Below are 20994 nucleotides of genomic sequence, written 5' to 3'. Positions count from 1 at the left end.
AGATCAGTTCCTATTCTAGTGGGAAGTCCCTTCTTGTCAGGATAACAGGCGTTAAGCAGAACTAAGTTCAAGTTTCCCCAAACCCAATTTCCTTCGAAAACAGTAATATCAGGATCTAAGGAATTAATTATTCTAAACCATGCTCCACATGAGCCATTGTGTGTGAACGGGTACGGAAAGAGGGGCAGAACTCCCTTGTATTTCTGATAGGGAGGGAGTCGGCCACATATCCAACAGTTTGTAGCATTATTAGTCTGATGGGAGTGATGTAACATACTAATGAATGTGTTGTTGCGCAGCGCAAGTCTGTAAGATAATTCATGAGGGGGTAATTCGCTAAAAGAATGCTCGGCAGTGACATTGTAAGCAGATTGTTCACGCTTGAAGATAGGGTAGTATATAGGCAGCAATATACTGGCAACAATAATCAAAAGACTTAGAAAAAACATAACCAATAATGTCACTATACAGTGACTACGGAGTGATTTACAATATGCACGTTTCTTGAATCGTCTCTCTCTCTCTCTATCTCGGTCTAGGGGATACATGTCAGAAACTATTTAACCGATTCACCTAGGGGAGGACTTAAACAATTAAACTGTCTGACTTGCTAGACCGTAATTTCGCTTTGTACTCCTCTTGAGGAGTTTTCTCTCTTTTGGGAACTTTAAAGTCACTAGTATCAAGGCAGTCCTTTGAGGGGGTGGACGAGTCAGTCTCTGGCAACAGTTCATTACATTTTTTAATATGACTCGTGTGGATCCACCCCTTTCGTCCTTCCACTTTAATCGCCGTCCTCGTGGTCAGAAGGACGATCTTCGGCTCCTTCCAGCGGGGCTCCAGCGGGCTTTTCCTGTCGAAGTTGCGAATCAACACAGTATCCCCGGGACGGACATCATGTGGCTTTACATCAGTGTTGTCGGGGAAGGCTGCGGCAACCTGTGAACGACATGATTGGAGTGCAGACATCAAGGAGGCAAGGTAATCTGTCAGCATGTTACAATCAACATCGGTTATTTTCGTAGGCATGGGCGTCCCCCACATATTCGGTGGTCGACCAAAGACCACCTCATACGGGGATAGTCCTGATCTCGAATGGGGGACCATTCTCATATAGAACAGTGCAACTGGCAGGGCGACTATCCAGTCGACCCCTTTCTCTTTACAGATTTTAGCAAGGCGTGTTTTCAGTGTCTGGTTATGTCTCTCTACAAGGCCAGCGGCCTCGGGATGTCGGACGCAGTGGAATTTCCACTGATATCCTAGCAGAAGGGAAACCTGTTTCATGAGCTCGGATGAGAATGGCTGTCCGTTATCTGAGTACACGATACGAGGCAAGCCGTACCGTGGGAAGAATTCTCGAACCAGCTGCCTGGCAGTGGTCGGGGCAGTGTAATCTGGGACTGGATATGCTTCGGTCCAACGGGAAAGTGCACAAACAACTACGAGGACATACTTGAATCCTCGACAACGGTCCATCTGGATATAATCCATCTGGAGGACTTCAAAAGGGTGATCGGGAGGATGGAATCCACCTTGCTCTACAGGGACGCTTTTACCTGGATTGAACTGACAACAGATCATGCAAGTACGCACTTTCTGTTTTGCTGCTGCTCGTAAATGTTTGTTGTACCAGAGATTCTGTAAACTGTCTAACATAGCTTTTTCTCCTAGGTGTGCTGGACTATGTGCTGTATTTATTATGACTTGAACCATAGAGTCGGGGAGAAACCATGTAGATTTTCCCTTCGTCATCCATCCCTGATCTGTCTGGATCCCTCCTAGTTCAGTCCATTTTTTGATTTCATCTGGAGTAGCATGTGTCTGAATATCGATTACATCTAGTGTGGGATCCCTGACTGTCATACACTGTGTCGGCACTATTGTCTTTGTCACATCAGTTGTCTGGGTGTGAGTCAATGCTGTATGTTTTGCTGTTTGGTCTGCCAGGTCGTTACCCTGGGAAATGGAATCTGTAACTTTAGTATGTGCTTTACACTTCAGGATGGATATGCCTGAAGGCAGATGTATTGCTTCTAATAGTGCTTGAATGAGGGGACCGTGTTGGATCTTGGCACCGTGAGAGGTCAAAAAACCTCGTTCTTGCCATAACACTCCGAAGTCGTGTACGACTCCGAAAGCATAACGTGAATCTGTGTATATGTTAACATTTCTGTTCTTGGCTAGTATACAGGCTCGGGTCAGAGCGATGAGCTCTGCTGCTTGAGCAGACAGTGTATCAATACGATATGTTTCTTTAACTTCAGTTTCAGTGGTCACTGCATACGCGGCCACTAATTCTCCTGTGTCTGTTCTCATACATGAACCATCCACATAAAGTGTCAGGTCTGGATTTGTCAGTGGAACATCTGTTAAGTCTCGTCAGGGCTTTGTTACTGCATTAATGATCTCTATACAATCATGCGGGCTGAATTAGTCATAATCGAAGGTAACAATGTTGCGGGATTCAGAATGTTACAGCGTCTGATTTCTATGTGTGGCTGGAATAGCGTCAATTCATAACCTGTCAGTCGTGCTATAGTCAAGTGTTGAGTCTGGGTTCGGTTTAGAAGAACCTCTACAGAATGTGGAACTTGTACTGTTAATTGATGTCCTAAGACAATTGAATCGCTCTGTCTGATTGCTAGGGCTGTCGCTGCGACTGACTTTAAGCACGCAGGGAGTGCCTGGGCTACTGAATCCAATGTACTTGAAAAATAAGCACAAGGCTTATGTGAACCTGCTTGATCTCGAGTGAGGACAGACAACGCTGTACCATCACGTTCTGTAACAAAAAGTGTAAAAGGTTTGCTGTAACATGGTGTCGCTAAAACTGGTGCTTGACATAAAGCTTTCTTTAATTCCTCAAAGGCCTGTGTGTGTTCCTGAGTCCAGGGAAGGGCAGTCGAAGTCGCTGCCTCCTGTGTTGTCAACTGAATGAGTGGTTTTGCTAGAAATGCATACTGGGGAATCCATTGTCTGCAGTACGAGGTGAGGCCTATAAAGGCCCGCACTTCCTTTTGTGTCTGGGGTTGTGGCATATTTACAATTAACTGGATGCGGTCAGGAGTGAGCTGTCTCCCCACTTTGGACAGCAAGTGACCCAAGTACACAACTTGCTGAACACAGAATTGTAGCTTCGAAGGAGACACCTTGTGTCCCTTGTCGGCCAGAAAATGTAAAACTGTCAGTGATGCTTGTTCACATTCGGGTTCACTTTGTGCGGTGATCAGCAGATCATCGACGTATTGTAGTAAGGCGGTGTTAACTGGCATTTGGATACAATCAAGTTGTCTTTTCAGTGCTTGACTATAGATGCTGGGGCTTTCTGTGAATCCTTGAGGTGCGCGTGAAAATTTGAAACTTCGTCCATTTAAACTGAATCCGAAGAGGTATTGGCTCTCTGGATCAATGGGCACACTGAAGAAGGCGTTCTTGAGGTCAATTACAGTAAAGAACGTTGCTTCTGAATCAATAGCAGTCAATAGGGAAGAGATGTCGGGAACCACAGAGTACTGTGGAACAATGCATTTATTCAGTTCTCGTAAATCAATCACCAGCCGATATACTGGCGGTGCATTGGGATCAGTACGTTTAAGAATCGGAATGATAGGGGAATTACAGATATTGGAGTCGGTCTCTACGACCACTCCTTGGGCAATGAGCTCTTCAATGATTTCCAGTAAAGCCACTACAGCATCGGGTGGTAACTTGTATTGTCTGATTCTCGGTAAAACAACTCCTGGTTTGAGTGTAACACGGTATGGTGTGATGTGCATGCAACCTACATCGGTTGGGCCTTGGGCCCACAGGTGTTTCGGTACATTTTTCAATCTGACATCAAACTCTCGTAATACATAGTGACCCTTAAAGTCACGCAGGAAAAGTCTAACTCCTTCCGGAGAACAACATATCACAGCTCCTAGAGCCTTCAATGTTTTGATACCTAACAAGTTTTCTGGACATGATTTCGTAAGTAACAAGTCTGTAACGCGTGATAATGGACCCACAGCCAGGGGGACTGGTTTCGATACCTCATTTACAATAGGCTGTCCTGAAAAACCAAGGGAAACATTCTGTGAGCCTGAGAGGGGTGCCCCTGGGACTTCATTATGGCTGATTGTTGTGCGGCTTGCCCCTGTGTCAATTAAAAACTTTCTGTCTTTTCCCAATACTTGACTGTGTACATAAGGACCCTCTTCATCTACAGGAATCTCAATAAGAGGCAAGCCAACCTCCCTCTCTAGGCTGTTTCATGTGTATCGCTGATAATCGGGATAATCAGATTGGGCATACTGGTTCATCTGTCGTGAAACTTGCTGTGTCGCGGCAATGGGCTGTGGCTGTGATACCGCTGCGGTCTGTGCTGTATGTGGTGGAGCATGCATAGGTTGTGAATTCTGTGAAGTCTGTTGCTGGACCTGGTCTTGTCTAGGCGGATGTGGTCTTTCTTTAGTTTTACCTGTTGCTATATTGTGTTTCAGGACTGGACATTCATGTACGTAGTGACCTGGTTGCTTGCAATAGTTGCATGTCCCTTTAACGGGAGCTGCTGCATTACCTGTCTGGGTCGTACCCTTTCTCTGGCCGTCGGCTGGAACCGACTGGGCCACTAACATTTTCATTTTCGTGTCTTTCATACGTCTCTGTTCGTGATCCTGTTCTTCTCTAATTCTGTTCTGGTGGTATTGTAACATTTGTAACATCTGGGATGGCGTATTTGCTTGCCATGTACTTTCAACTTTATATACACGGTTCTTAACTGATGTCAGGGAATTCTCGACTAACTTTGTCACAAAAAGATGCGGGTACGACTCGCTACCTGGTTTTAGGCCACTATTAATAATGAAACATTTCTCGAATCTTGAATAGAAGTCACTGGTATCTTCATCGTGTTTCTGTTTACAGGCTGAGATTGCATCCCAGTCTTCCTTTTTAGTTGTCAATAATCTTGGCAAGACCTGTAATATTAGACCTGGTAATGCTTTTGCTTTCTCCCCAAGGCCTAGCCCTGGAGTACGAATTTTTTCCTCGTCTTCTATTTCAGTCCATATAATCTTTTTATCTCCCACCTCCCATTCTCTTTCCTTGAGTTTCTCGTAGATGCCGGTGGGCAGCAGTACTTTTAACAATTTCATAATGTCTGTATATGTGTAATCTCCCATGAGTAACATGTCTTTAAGTTCTCGGTGAAAACCTGCAGGGTCTTTATCATGACAGGGTACTAGTTTCTTCATTTCTAATAGTTCTAACTTAGTCAGAGGTGTGTATACATACACACGTTTCAGGGTATTATCGGTACCCATAACTGGGTGTACTTCTCGTAACGGATTCTGCCTGTCAAAATGCTCAAAATGACACATTTTTCTTTCTGGTGGCTGAGCTGAAACATATTGTGGGCCTAAGAAAGCGTTATATTTACGTCGTTGTTCTAGAATTATTTGAATTAATCTGGTACTTAGGCCTCTCCATCTATTCATAAGTAGTGCTTCTAATGTATCAGGTAAGGGTCCTGGATCAGAATGTTGTTGTCTGTATAACGTGATGAGATGCTGAATCATGTATATACCAGCTAATTTCTGCTCGTCTGGGGAAAGGTTCAGAAATGTCTGTGCTACTGTATCATCATTGTATGTGTTAGAATTGTCAGCCCATAGTACTGCTGACCGGGCTAGTTCTTGTTCATCCATAGAATTGAGTACATGGTACCCCATTTGTTCTTGAAGCATTTTATCGGCAACTTGAAACAGATGTTCAGGGGAACTTGGTTTTGATATGCCAGAGAGAAAAACTCTCTTGCTTTCTGGACGAATGCCTTTCCTAAGGTAATTTCCCTTACCTACATACGCTATCCTATCTGTAGTCGTTTCTGGTTCTTCAGGTCCTTCCTCCTCCTCGGAGGAGTCATTCCTGTCACTTTCTTTTTCTTTTTCATGTATTTCTATTACTGCCTTTCTGATTTTCTTGTACATGCTTGATATACAATTCATTTTATCATGCTTTCCTTCGGCTATATTTTGACCCTACTTGTTTAGTGCTTCCATTTCATCCTGGTCTACCCCAGGCCTGTCTCGGTCTCTTATTAAGCAATTTATGAAAAAACGTAATACATATGCTTGAGTGTCAACTTTCTGGTGTGCCAGGGCCTCCTTAATACTTTCGGGATTTTCTCCAGTCTGGACAAAATGATATATTCTATCTAGGTGATCAGTCATCCCTGGGAATAACACTAGATAATCTGTAGCTTGTCGCAAGCGTAGTGATGCTATCAACATCCTATCTTCTTTACCGGGTACTGGATCGTATCTGCAAACTGGAAGGGGTTCTTTGAGTATGTCGAGACGGGGTGATTGGGGTGTATGTTGCTTCAGCAGGTCTCTAAGGTGTAATCTGTGTGTTGCTGGCGGGGTCTGGAGACCCCCTGTCGCACCTCCTGAGCCAGAGGCTTGAGCATTATTTCTCTGTGGAGTCTGTATGTGTACCTGAACTTGTCTCTTACTGGGATCAGGCACAATCGGATTTGGTATATTAATCTTAGGTGCGGGAAGTGGTGGAGGTGGAGGAACAAGTGGAGCAGGCTGTCGAACGGGGGAGCCTTGTTGCGGTAATGGCGGGATATGGTCTGGAGGCGGGTTGCCACCTCCGTCCCCGTCACCGTCAGTAGGCGGGACGCGGGCACGTGGATTGGTGTAAGCAGGTGCTACATCGTCTAGATAGGAAGCAAGGAATATATCTTTGGTGGTCCTGTGATTTACTTTAGTCGGAACCAATGGTGGCGGCAGATTTTTCGGTATTTCTGAAGTGGCTTCAGGCGAACCCTCGGCCACAAGATACATGCCATTTACAAGATTGTTTCGCATACGGTCTACTTGTTCTGCTTTTACTCGAATCCCTTCAGTAACTAATTCGTTTTCTCGGACTCTATCTGACTCTTCTCTATGTCTGTCTTCTCTACGGAGTGCTCTTTCAGCACGTTTATGTGATTCTTTACGCCAAAATTCTATGGCGTCTTTCTGAGATTGTCTGGCTTTCTTTTTCCATAGCGCTTCTTCTACCTTCACGATGCACTCGGCATCCCATGTTCCTGTAACGGGCCATCTGTGTCTCTCGTCTAGGTGCTTAGTATAATCGGCCCATAAATCTAGATACAATATGGCATCTAAGCCATGCTTATGGTACATAAAATTTCCAGGAGTGTCCCTAGGGGGGATAGGAATTTCTTCCTCTAGCATCCCTTTCCTAGTTCCTATCTGTCTTAGTTTATTGAAAAACGGCATCTTGTTACTTAGTACTGGGTACTCGATACTTGTTACTTACTTCTGAATACAGCTAGTTACACAAAAACACAGTAATGTACATCAAACAGTCACTCATACCACGACATTAATCACATGAAAACATTTTGAACATATATCACTACCCTTGATACTAGATGTACTGCTAAACAGCACAGATACACTGTCGAGAACAGTGCAAGAACTTGAAGGCTTGATATACTGCTAAACAGTACAGATACACTGTCTAAAACAGTGCAGACCGTGTTTGTGTACCCAAACACGTCTTTACCGGATACATAATAATGCACCCGTCTAGATACGTCCCAGCAATGGTACTCACCGGGAAGCACGGAACGGAAGGCCTCGGAAAACTCGACTGGACTGGACCGGACTGGACTCGACTCAACTCGACACGTGGATACTTCGGAAACTGGTGGGCCTCTTGACACCTCGGACCTTGCTTCTTTCGGCTAGGCTCTGGTCGGGATCCTCCGCACTCCTCACCGCCTCGTCTGGGTGCTGATCGCAGTCTCCGTCACCTCCGTGGGCCAGAGGGCGATACAGGAAATCCTGCGGGTACGCGTAATGGTCCGTCGTGACTTATGGCAGGGGGCAAAGGTTGCAACGCACCAACCGGCGCGTAAGGTGGGGGAGGGGTCCCTGTTCGGGCGCCCAAATAATGTGGTAAATATTTGATTTACCGTCCTAATTTCTATACAGGTAAGTACTTAAACAAAAATAACTCAATCGGAAAGAAAGACGCAGAGTCCGTGGTGTTAGAGTTCTTAGGGGTTTTATTCCTTAAAAAGGAATGGTTCTGGTACCGGATATCGTGTTCCTGCCACCACTGGGGTGCAGGAAGGGATAGAGCATACTTTATTGACAAGACATAACTTTTATACTTAAACCATATAATGAATACCAATACAGTAGGCGTAACAGCTGAGAGATACAAGATAAAATCACACACGTGTTAGCAATACGTAATCAAAAGGCGTGAACTAGGCGTGAACATAGAGGTGTGTGCTAGAAACGTCACATGTAAGTGTCACAAGGAGGTGGGTACTTAGCAGAATTTTGCAATGTCAGCAGAAATCTGAGGCCTGGATGCGCGCGCAGCTGCATGACGTGTGATTGACGTGGAGCTGACGTGGAGCTGGAGGGTGCAGGGGACTTGACATTTACACTAGCGGAAAGAGACAGAAGTCTGGCATGTCAGATCCACTCGTACCTATATCATATCTAATATCTGATGTTTGGGAACCATATTATCTAGAGGGAAAGGTCTCTTGGGCAGAGGCTATTCTATACTGACTGTGAGTGCGTGTATAAGCGTCTACGTGTCTGCATGAGATGTGAGGGGGCATGGGCCTACCATGGTAACAGAGGCTATGAATTACTTGCACGGAGACAGTGAGGCCGAGCCCTTTGCTCTGCAGCTGGAAAGATGTTTACTTGAACTAGTAGGCAGGAATGTATGTTTGAGGAGCGGAACAGATAATTCGAAGGTTGAATACAGTTTTGGCAGGCAGCAGGCTGAGCTAAGCGCCGTTAGCCGCGCAGGGAGTAAGGCGGAGGTCACGGGTACAGAGGCAGCCCAGGCTGAGGCGTTCAGAGTCAGAAGGCAGGAAAAGGCTCGATGGCAGAATTCAGGGCCTACTTCGCCAGAGCTGAAAAACGTGTAAAGTACACCACAAAAAGACGTTGGCATGGCATACTTAGGAACAGAATATTCAACCCGTTCAGGGTGGATCTGAAGGAGGACATGTTAACGTTGGACGCAAATGTATTTGCGTCTTCATAGCTGGCACAGGAGGGAAGTTACATGCACTTTAAGCTGGTACATGGAGACGGTGGGGTACACGTTAGGGAACATTTCTTGACCATAAAATTTATATTTCCTCAAGGACCTAACTGGAAGCGCGCATGCTGCCACGGAGAGACTTCACCAGCACCACTTTGATTTCAAGACAAGCAGCTTTTCTGCACATGTCATTATTTTCTTATTCATCTGGATTCAGAATTTAAGCTTGGACTCTTCCAGTTTTTCAGCACTGTGATATATTTGCTCATGTGTGCTGAAGACAGTGACCTCCATTAGCAACAATAGCTTTAAAATATGGTCTTTGACTTCCACCTAAAGTCCCTGATGACACACTAGCCCTCCATTAGTATCTTCGAATCATGCACTTGGGAGGCAGTTTTTAAAGAGTTATCACTTCGACCCCAATGCAGCACGAGTTGCCTAATTCACAGTCATGGGATACTGAGGTCAGTTTAAGAACAGCACATAATGGCAAAGATGATAATGGGAGCATTTATTTCAAGGGCAGGTAGCCAGAAGTAGCAACTGCTACCCCTGAGAGTGTGGTTCCTACTGCCTTTAAGTAGCTTGCAATTTCTAGCTGCCAACCAATCATGTTCCTGGGGGATATACCTAGGCGTTGATGAACATTAAATTACGCCCCTGTAATTTACGTAATTTGTGGAATTTTGCCTTACACTTGTAACGATTTCTAAAATGATGCCATCATGCCACATCACATAATTATGCACTGTTTGCAGCAAAAATATACCGTCAGCGCAGAGGAAAACAAAATGGCCAAAACACTAGCGGCTCAAAATGTGTCCTCACAACAAAAATTGATGCACAGACACATTTTAGCCTACAGTATGGTGCTTTGCAACGGATTCGCATTTCGCGTAAATTCGCAAAAGCAAATGATGTGTTTTTGGCACACTCCCAGATATAGCTTTAAGGCACTTAAAGAGACGTGACTTTGCTGATTATTTTATTTTTGCATGAGAAGAGAAGTACACTAGAATTGCTGTTTCTTTTAACCTAGTATTTTATCTCTTCATGGTGTTTTCTTCCCATCTTTCCTCTACAGGACACAGGAGGAAAAGCCAACCAATCTTACCATTTGAACTTTACCACAATGGTCATGATGATCCACAAACAGTATTGAGAAAACATGATAGCATAGCCCGAGTCAGGCTCAAACGTTCTGCATTTACTCACATCAGTATAAAGGTCTGCTATGGCATACTCAGCAATGTTCATTCCATGCTGCCTGATAATACATTTCAGATCTTGGCAGCCACTGAAACATGGTTAAAGGACCACTTTGGAGCTGGTGTTCTGTCTTAACTGTCAAATAACCTCTCAAATATTTTTCAGAAGCTGGTAGGATATCAGGGTGCATAGAGCTCCTCGTGCCCTGGCACTGTAGTGGTGCGATTGTCTCTGTCTCTGCAACTGTAAGGATTTATTTGTATTGTATTCTTTTTATTTGTTGCTGTTATGATTTTCTCCATGCTGGTGTGTGGATGGTGTACACATGTGCTCAAAGCCCTCTGCCATAGCTCTACATACAGGACAATGATGTGCATGGTCCACAGAAGCTGAGACACTCAATTTCACAAAGGGTGATAGTGCTCTGCTGGGACCCAGATCAAGGTTCAGAAGTACTCAGCTCAGAGCTGGTTAGGAACAGCCAATTTAGTGAGATAGTGTGCAGCATAAATGGGGAGATATATAAATACAATAGTGGAGTCTATGGTAGTAGATTAAAGAGGCATGAGGTGCATTTACCACTATGTAGCCTTGTTATTTGGTCCACTGGCATTCAATTGCACTGGCGGCAGGCTTCTGAGCAGAGCTCTGGGCACCTCTATTCATTCTTGTACAAATTAAGCACTGGGGACAGACAAGGAGTTCGTCAGAAGTGATAGAGCATGAGGGGAGAAGAAATCGAAAAACAACAAAAGCAACCAAACAAGGAACAGACTGCAGCTTAAGATACGAGGTGGAAGAAAGTGTAAGGTGAAAAGCAAAAAAATGAGGAAGAGACAAAAGAGCTAAGAGAAAAGGGAGAGAGGCAAAGATTAGAAACACATGTTTCATATGGGACTCTGAAGTGTTGTCCGCTTTGAACTTTTATCAGAACTACATGGTTTCAGCTCATTTCTAATGAGGCTTGCTTTGTGTCCCAGAATATCAAGGAACTTATGCAACAAAGCAGGCAATTCTACTTACTACTCTGTTATTTCAATTGTTATTACTCTTTAATTTCCTTGGTATGTATCTACAACTTTCAAAACCATTAAGACTTGCTTTTTAGACTAAGATTACGTTCTAAAAATTCTGATATCTTGTCAGTGTTTTGCAGACATGTCCACCCTCCTGATTTAGGCGAGAGACTCGCAATTTTTAAGACATACAATAGCTTTAAAAACACCTTTTATTTAGCTATCGTATGCCCAGTCAATCCTACACTTCATGCAATGAAATATGGAAATTAATTTCCACTTTTGTTCTCTCCACGGTATTCCCAAATGTTTCCATGTATGATGTTGATGGAGCTGGGTTCCACGTTTTAGACTTACTTTGGAACCCGGGCCGATGGTCTTTGTTGCCTGCTTTTCAAGTGTGGAGGGGAGGAAAATCATTAGTGAATTATACTTTAACATTTCCCATGACCCCAAAGGAACATACAGGCACATGCATCAATGTTGGCTTTTGCGATCCTTAATTGCGATTTTTAAGGAATCGCAATTAAGGAATCGCAAAAGCCTATGCATGTAGAAATCGCTTAAAAAATAGTGCTTTCTAAACATTCCTTAATTGCGAATCGCAATTAAGAAATACCTCCCCATTCATTCCTACGGGCCTGAATGGGAAGACAATTTGCGATTCTCAATTAGAGAATCGCAAATTGAGAATTCAATTTCAAGGGTGCCAGGGTGTCAAAAGGACACCCTGTTGCACCCCTGAAATTGATCTGTGCACATATGTTGCACACACACATGCCCTAAGGACATGTGTGTGCGCAACATGAAACTTTGAAAAATGCACAAAAGTGCATTTTTCAAAGTTTTTGCAAATTACCATGAAGTTCAACTTCATGGTAATTTGCTACTCCTATTAGCGAAATCGCTAATTTTTTTACTTTGATGCATTCCATTGAAAGAATCTCAATTTGGGATTCCTTAAATGCAATTGCAATTTAAGGAATCTCAATTTAGAGATTCCTTAAATTATTATTTTTGCGCTTGGAATGATGCATCCTAAATGCAAAAATACCGGTCGCAAAGGGGCAGATTCTGAGAATCTGCCCGTTTGCGACCGGTTTTTACCTTGATGCATGTGGCTGATAGACTCCTAATCCGATTTTGTATATATTTTTAATAAAGCCAAGAACAGTTGGACATATAAACACCTTAAAATGAGAGTGTAAATATACGTGGGCACTAATACCAAACCTACAAATAACATTCAAGCAGTGCAACATGCCGAGAATAACCAATTCCAAAATCAAGACACAAATGATTATACAAACTACATCCAGAGCCGTCTTCATTTGTGGGCAATAAGCAAGAGCATTATCTGTCCCTGCTCTACTTCTATTGTGACAGCCCTACTTAGCATTCCCCAGGCAACCTCCCAAAAAGGTGTCAGCACGTGAAGACTTCCAAAGAAGCTCACAAACGTTGAATCGGTCGAGTAGCGTAAGCTACAGAGCAAGTTCCAAGATGCTCTCCCGGTAAGGCAGACATCTCCTGGGCACAATCCCTATCACCAATACAAAAGTCAAAAATCACGCCCTCTATTACATCACTTGACTGCCTCGTCCAGTTGAGCACCGCCTAATAGGAAACTTTCCATGAAGTAACAATACATCCAAACTCTTGCTCGATGACCTTGAGCCATGGAAGACATCCTCCTTCATTACCAGCTCTGCTTGTTCAAAGGCATCCTCTCCTTCCTGTGTCTAACTAACTCCTGAAACAAAGACATTATTCTAACTAACATGGACAAATTCTTGCAACTGCAACAGAAACGTGAAAAGGAAAAGAAAAAAAAATATTTTGCAGATACATATACCCTAATTAACAGTTTCAATTTAAGAGCTAACTGGGAGAAACTAAAGTTAGACATCTCAGATTCGGCGAACATAAGAACTGTGCACACATTTAAAATACAAGCATATATGAGTCATTAATATACACATTATATGAGCCTTTATATGAAAACTTCATTAGTCATTAATACACTTCACACAAATATGATTCATCTAAACACATACACGATTACGTTAATTCTTTGGTTACATTAAGAAAATATCTAGCACTTCACTTACACGTTATTACAATTTATGTTCTAATACCCTAATGTTAATATGACAACAGATTATATGTGGATGCGGACTAACCATGGTTGAAATGCACCACTACAAATAAAAGAGCAACGTTGTGCAATGTTCTAATTGGATTATAACGTTTAATTATACATGTATATTGCACAGGTATATGAAACATATAACACATGTAGGTATGTAAAGACCTTTTTTCAAATAAACTCACATTTGTTTCTCAAAAAATGTAAATATACACTTTCTGCTTGTTAGCACATATATCTTACTGCACACGCTGCCTCTTTCAGGAGGTCACTATCTACATCACGCTGTCCAAGTATATTTTCATAAAAGTCCAAACTTTTTAGTCCTCTCATTTCTGTATCTGTGGGGACGGGTACATTCGGCATGCACTCGTTCGGGCGTGATGTAACCATGTTAGTCTATTATATCATATGATTATATTACAACTTTCTCAAAATGTTCCACTACAACATGCAACACTGAATCAAAATGCCCCAATTTGCACTAATTTTGAAACAACTTTTTGTTTAAGTTAGTTGGCACTGCACTCTTCTTTCAGCGCAATTTGTTGTGTGTCTTCAATGCAAACAGGCCACAGACAGACAAAAATAATTACAGGGAATATTGCTCATAAGGATTGTGCTATTCACGTCGGAGTATCCCGCACAGGTTTTGCCATCACATTGATCAATTTGCATGACCTGGATTTTTGTAATACCTTTTAAAAATAAACCAAGCAACATTAAGATTACAATGCAAAATTTCAAAACAATGACATTCACGAGTTATGATAAGCTGTACAAACCATAATCAATCCACATCCCATATGCACCTCATTACCACACGTCATCACAGATAAGATTTCAAATGACACTATCAATGACATTAATTTTGAGATCATAAATATAGCGTCACCATCAACTGATGTATGGGAGGAATAGATGCTAGCTTCAGGGTGTGGACAAAAAAATCACATCCTACTTCCTGAACCTACTGTGCACTGCCAAAGAAGGTGTGTAGATGTGCCTAGTTCGGCCAACTTTTGTACTTGCTGTATGTGTTAGGCATTTATAGTTGTTTGCATTGTATAAAGTGATCATTCAAAGATTCAAATGCCCCTACCCAGACTCAGTCTTGCCCTACTCCCCCAAATACCAGGCAAAATATTTGATGGAGGACCTTGCTCACTACAATTTTGTTTAGCGAAGAGTAATGGCACAAAATAGGGTGAAGATGTAAGCTTTAAACACTAATGTCATTGTGCTTCACTTGGCTATATTCCTGTAAATATTGTGTCCTATGTGATAATCAAAATAGAAGAGCATAATGGGCAAGGATTAAAAATGTAGATGTCATACCTAAGCTAGTACAGAGACTCCTAAAAGGTTCTCATTTAAATTCCTAACCAATGACTTTTAGGTTTGTTTATCCATTTTGGGAATCCCAAGTGTTGAATTGAGAGCCATCTAAGTTACATCATTTGTTTCTATGACTTAGCCCTCTACTCAAATCCTGTTATCATATTCTGTTGTGAAAGTTGAATTCAGTCAGTGGAATTCAGTAATATATTGGCTCTAAATTATGAAAGTTAAAAATTAGATACGTTAAGCTGAGGAAAATCAAGAGACAAACACTATAATAATTGTATAGCTAACTAAAGCAATTCATTTTTCAAAGCAAAGCATATGAAGATTGTTTTTCTTACTTCTTTGACATGGAGAAAATCTTTAGCTTCAAACGAAATCGCCAATCCTGGTACAGGGACATCATCATCATGAGCTGCGCTGTAGCCGACATTAGTTCGAACGGCAAATGCAACAGGTTTAACCTAAAGAAGAAAAAGAAGTCCATTTAGTTTGTATTCTATGTACTTTTTCTTGCCAGACATCACTTTTTGCACCTGATGTTTAAACATCACATACATTACTAAACATCATATGCGACAGTCAAAGTAAAGGAACATTTTTCAACAATTCTGCTACACCTCCTTTGCTGCACAAGAAGCTATTTAACAGGATCTATTGTATTACAATAAAGAACGCAGGTTGGTGCTTTTAGACAGAAGCAATTATGCTTATTGCTGAATATGACTGCTATCTTCTCTGCCCATTTACATTGCATTACAGAAGTGGCAATTGTGCTTCTGTGAGTATGGTTTAGACTGTTAGTCCATAGGAATATCACGTATTTGATTGCCAAAAACTTTGATCTCATTCCACAAACTTGCACAAATCTATTAAAGCATCAAGCTCATTAGTCAATGGGGGCAACATTTATTGGAGAGATCCCCAAAATATATGCTTCACTTCAAATTTTTTCTAAACTACAGAGCTAAAAGCAGAACAAATGATAAAGGAAAAGGATTGAGATAGCCGGCTCCTGTCCTTGAATCAGCAAATGGTGGGTACAAAAAAATGCATAGGTGGGCCGGGGAGAGGTGAGAAACACCCTCCAATTTCCCACAAGGGGTACATTTCGTACCACCATTTCCATTATCACCAATACTTAAGTCACAAACACACTGTTTTTTCGGCATTCGTTTAATAAAGTGGAAATGCAGAATAGCTTTCTTAAAGTAGGTTGCGAGCAAATCAGTATTTAGAAAGTACTACTACAGTTTTTCTTCTGAAATTATTATATTTGATCAAATGTATTGCAAGTGACTCGAAGGGCAGTAGTTTTTATTGGCTCTTTGCAGGGATGACAGCCATCATTGACAACATCAAGTATGACCTCAGATATCTACTTACCACTCACATGATTAAGGATATTACAATACTTGCTCTCATCTATAAATCTTAGTCCACATACCTTCAGTCTTGCTTCACTATGTATGCAAGGTTTTCTAGCTGCTAAAAACAGTACTTGACATTTACCATTTAAATTAAGGATGTCATTGATGATGTCAATGGTAATATATGGTCATCAGTTGATATACTCTGTTATGCTACGAGATGTCCCTGAAATATCATGCATGTGACAATAGGAAATGCACTGGGAGAGCGTTGGTGGCATCGCTCACATGCTTGATACTTTTAAAAAGTGGTCTTAGTGCATCCACAAACTTTCAAAGGATATTTTAGACGATTTGTGGAACTTCCTACATTTCTTTGCTGCCTGAAGCCGTCATAATCTCCTCCCAAATCATGAATCCCAAAGGGAAGTTCTTTAGGTTACAACAAGGGACACTCAGCTAGTGGTCTCCCTTGCCCAGGAGGACGGCCAATTGGCACAGAGTGGGCTAATGAAATGTCTGGAGGAAGTACAAAGCTGGATGACGACATACTGCCTTAAGCTTAACAGGGACAAAACTGAGTTGATGCTTCTGGGTCCCCCTACAGCAACGAACATCGACTCCCTATGGCCCCCAAGCCTGGGTTCACCACCTATTCCTAAGGATAATATGAAAAGTCTGGGGGTATGGTTGGATAAGTCCCTGACTTTCAATACCTAGGCGACCAAGCTGTCTGCAACCTGTTCTGATCTTCTTAGGATGTTGAAAAAAGTCCTTCCACTTTTATCTTTGGAAGCCAAGCAGATAACTATTCAAGGTCTGATCCGGTCTCGATTGGATTTTAGTAACGCTCTGTACCTGGGTGCGCCCGATTACACACTACGAAAATTGCAGATTATCCAAAACTGCGCTGCCCGCACGTTGCTCCAGCTTCCACGCAGAATGTCAGCAAAACCTGAACTCAGGAGCCTACATTGGCTCCCGGTGCAGGAGAGAATCTCCTTTAAAGCAATGTGTATCTCTCATCAAGCCTACTGGCAAAGGGGCCCGGCAATCAGCCGTGAGCTGAATACACCGTACCATCCTAGCAAACAACTCCGCTCAAGCCAGGCCTTTTTGGCCACAGTCCCCAGAATCAAGAGAACTAGAGCTGGTGGCAGGATGTTCTCTTATAACGCCTCCAAGTTGTGGAACTTGGTCCCCCTTCAGCATAGGGCTAATCCCAATCTGCTTTCCTTCTGCAAGCAACGAAAGACTTTTCTTTTCAATGCAAACAACTAGCTCTCGGAGCTGACCGTTTTCAGCAGGTAGCACCATTCTTTTGTAGCGCTTGGACGGCCCAGGGTAGCAATCGCGCTGTATAAATCCAGTTTTCATTTCATTTCATTTCAGGCTCAGGTGATAAGTAGAGCTTATCCCATAGTTATAAACTTTTGCAGTGAGATTTCTCAGTATAACAAACAACTTGCTGCAGAGATCTGTGTGTCACAGTTTTGAATACAGGTATGAACAACAAAGTATTTCATAATTTTAAAGTCTTTAAAATAATTATCACTGCATTAGACAGTGGTGTGATTTAATCCGCAATATACCAGGACTGCATTTTTCACAGTCCTATGCATGTGAAGCATGCACGATGTAGCATTTCATTCTTCTTAAGACTGTTAAAACAAATATTGTGATACGGTGTAATATTAGAATGAAAAATGGACCCAGCTATATGCAAATCAGTCTTGATGCTGCTACAATAGGAACAGTCCAGCCCGGCTGATGATGCCATAACAAGGGCAAAACCAAACCTGGGTTGCTTGTTTTCCGGTTCAGGGAGGACCTGGCCTGGCTGTTTGGGCCAGACTGTTCCTATTGGAGCAGGGTCTAAACTGATTAGCATATGGTGGGTCCAAACTGAACTTGCAAGGTGGGTAAAAAACAATGGATTCGGATGCGGCGCTGAGCGACTGCCAGTGGCTGAGATTAATTCAAGCATTCTATTGATCACCTTGTTGTTGTTGCACTTTTAGGAAGTTGGCATTTTTGTGCTCTAAGCAAAATGTGTCCTTCTGCCTGTGTCCAATACACAAAGCTCTCCTGTGGTGCTTTGTGTATTGCTTCCAGACACAAAACAGAGCCCCACGTGTGGAGTGAGAGAGTCTTTCAGACAGGACAGAGGAGGAGGAGTTGTGCGCTGCCATGATTACACTTCAAGGCACCCTGCCTGCAGCACACACAAAGGAACCTGACACCAGGCCTGCCTTTATCTTTGTCACTCTAGATAATTTGGAGCCAACACAGGGAAATGGTTCCAATATGCAACTGCCCAGGTGGCCAGTACCAACTGGAACTGCCTTGACCTACCTACTCCTGCTGGACCTGAGCCTACCTGGAGTCTACTGGAGAGAGTCCTGATCCCAAACAGCATCCACAGGTCCTGAACCCTTGGCTGGTATCAGAGTGTGTACTCATCCGAAAGAATGGGTGAAGATACCGACGTTTTGATCTACCCACAACCACAAAGTGACCTCTTCTTACTGAGAAACAACCATCTGCGACAACCACCACCACGAAGCTCCAGCGAGATCTGCACTTCACGCCAACAACAACTGGCATTGACCGCCAACATGAATCTTTAGTGTTGACTGGCTCTTTGTGCTGCAACAGCGACAGTCTATGATGCTGGGCCTGCTCCTCACATTACAATGACCTCCTTACAGCCACTGCCAACACGAATGTCATTCTTTGCATGAATTTGAGATGGTAACTCTTCAGCTGGATAAAACTGATCCCTCTAGCCGTCCTCCGTTTGATCGTGGTCGGCCTGATCGTGTGACTTCCCCGGGTCCAGTCTGACCATGAGTGACACTTTGTGCTTTTTTGGTGCTATTTTCACCTAGAACTTTATTGACTTCTATTTCCAGTTGTACTATTTAGATTTTGTCATTTATTTATTACATTTTACTCAATTTTTCTAAATTGGTTTGGGAATTTTCTTCAGTTTTGTTTTCACTTTATTACTGTTTGAGTGCTGCATACATACTTTACACATTGCTCTAAGCTAAGCCCGACTGTTTTGTGCCAAGCTACCAGAGGGTTAAGTACAGGCTTATTTACTGAGTTTTGTAGTTCAGCATGAAAATGATTGTGTTTCTACTAATAACCCAATTACACTCAGTGTTGCAATAAAGATGAAAATTACCCCAGAGTTACATATCCTTGTTCTAAACATGGATCTTCCATCATCTGTAAGATGACAGAGGACTGAATAAGAATCTCGCAATACACAATATTTCATGAGCCTTTACCAGAGGAGGATAACCACTTCTTGGACTAAATTTATTAGGTATTGGTCACTGTTTTTGGGGGAGGGAAGTCTATAAAGAAGAATAACCATCAATCTGCTAACACATGCCCAGAAAGCCCTTAACAACACTGGACCCCAATACCTCAACGACCAAATCTCCTTCCACACCCCCAAGAGAAACCTCCGCTCAACCGACCTCGCATTTGCCACCATCCCTCGTTTCTACAGGACCAGAGCAGGTGGAATTTCCTTCTCCTACCTCGCGGCCAAGACCTAGAACGAACTCCCCCTTCAGCTCCGATGAAGCCCGACTCTGCACCAATTCAGAAAGGACTCAAGTCCTGTTTTTTTGGATGACCCCAACGGAGCTGCTCTCACCCCCCTCCTTCAGCGCCTTGAGACCCTCACGGGCGAGTAGTGCCCTCTATAAAACCCTGATTGATTAATAAATATTTTGGTTATCTCTCAGGCAGTTTGTGCCCAACATATCTTTTTATACAGGCAACATGCTATTTTGGTTGGTATCACATTTTAAGGTCAGTTACTTAATAGAAAATATTCTTGCGTGGCATCTAGGACGATTCAGTTTTGCACTTTCTATAAATGACATCACAATATAAAAAACTCTTGAACCTGTAGGGTGCATTATTATGTTTATCCATAAATGGTAATGTAAATCTATCAATTTCTTCCATTTTAGGAGGGCAGATATTTGTTTTAGCAATTTTTTTTTGTTTTCCATGAGATGCATGTTTTTGTCCGTGGATATATATTTTGCAATGTTATACTTCCATTTTATATTTTGCAACTTTTTGGTTGTTACTTTATTTCATGTGTTTTCATATCACTTTCTCTGTGACACATTTGAGTTTAAAATCTCGAGGTGCCTTTTCTAATATAAATGCCTCTGTGCACATTGCGCTATATTCACAAATAGGTTTTTCCCACTTCCATGATGTGTTACCTTCTAAATGTATGCTTCTCTTTTTCAACATGGTGACCAACAACAGATACTGTAATGTACATATGCTATCTCACATTCCAATTACATTCTTTTTGTAAGACTACGGTCAAAGTATTGTTTTTTTCCATATCTAGATGGAAGAATACACTTCCAGTACTCCCAGGGATTTAATATCTCCTCTCTGAGGGTGGTGTTTGCTTGGCATATTGTCACACCATTATATCACATAACACATAGTACATGTTTGCTCCCTTCGTCCTTTTTCTTTTCTGTTTAAGCTTCTTCAAAGTTTTTTGAAAAACTGGCAAAGGATATGACACGTTTCCATAGGTTTGCTTTACTATCATTCCTAAATTGTGACTTTCATGTGACCGAAGGGGTTTCCCACCACTTTTAATGCATTGATAGTAGTAACTGGTTTGTAAAATTGTTACAAAAATTTTTCTTACTTTTAAATCATCATTCGAATTCTTAAAAATGAGAGATTTGTTCCTTAATGATGTTATTAGCTATGAGGTCTTTATGGTTTCCTCTGAAAACAGCTCCTTGTACCTCTTCCA

At 42.3% G+C, this 20994-nt stretch overlaps 1 protein-coding gene across 5 annotated transcripts in view; it reads right to left on the bottom strand.

Annotated features, from left to right (window-relative positions):
* Positions 1-20994, bottom strand: part of CACNB2 (calcium voltage-gated channel auxiliary subunit beta 2) — a 1003604-nt gene that overhangs the window by 101683 nt on the left and 880927 nt on the right. For all 5 annotated transcript variants that reach the window (XM_086941951.1, XM_086941954.1, XM_086941953.1 and 2 more), the window contains one exon: positions 15144-15266. In XM_086941951.1, coding sequence (XP_086798077.1) covers positions 15144-15266 — 123 coding nt within the window. The remainder of the gene's footprint in view (positions 1-15143; positions 15267-20994) is intronic.

Source organism: Lissotriton vulgaris, chromosome 10 (assembly GCF_964263255.1).
Source record: "Lissotriton vulgaris chromosome 10, aLisVul1.2, whole genome shotgun sequence".
NCBI lineage: Eukaryota > Metazoa > Chordata > Amphibia > Caudata > Salamandridae > Lissotriton > Lissotriton vulgaris.
Note: the sequence above shows the minus strand (reverse complement) of the source record. Positions and strands in the feature narration are given on the sequence as shown.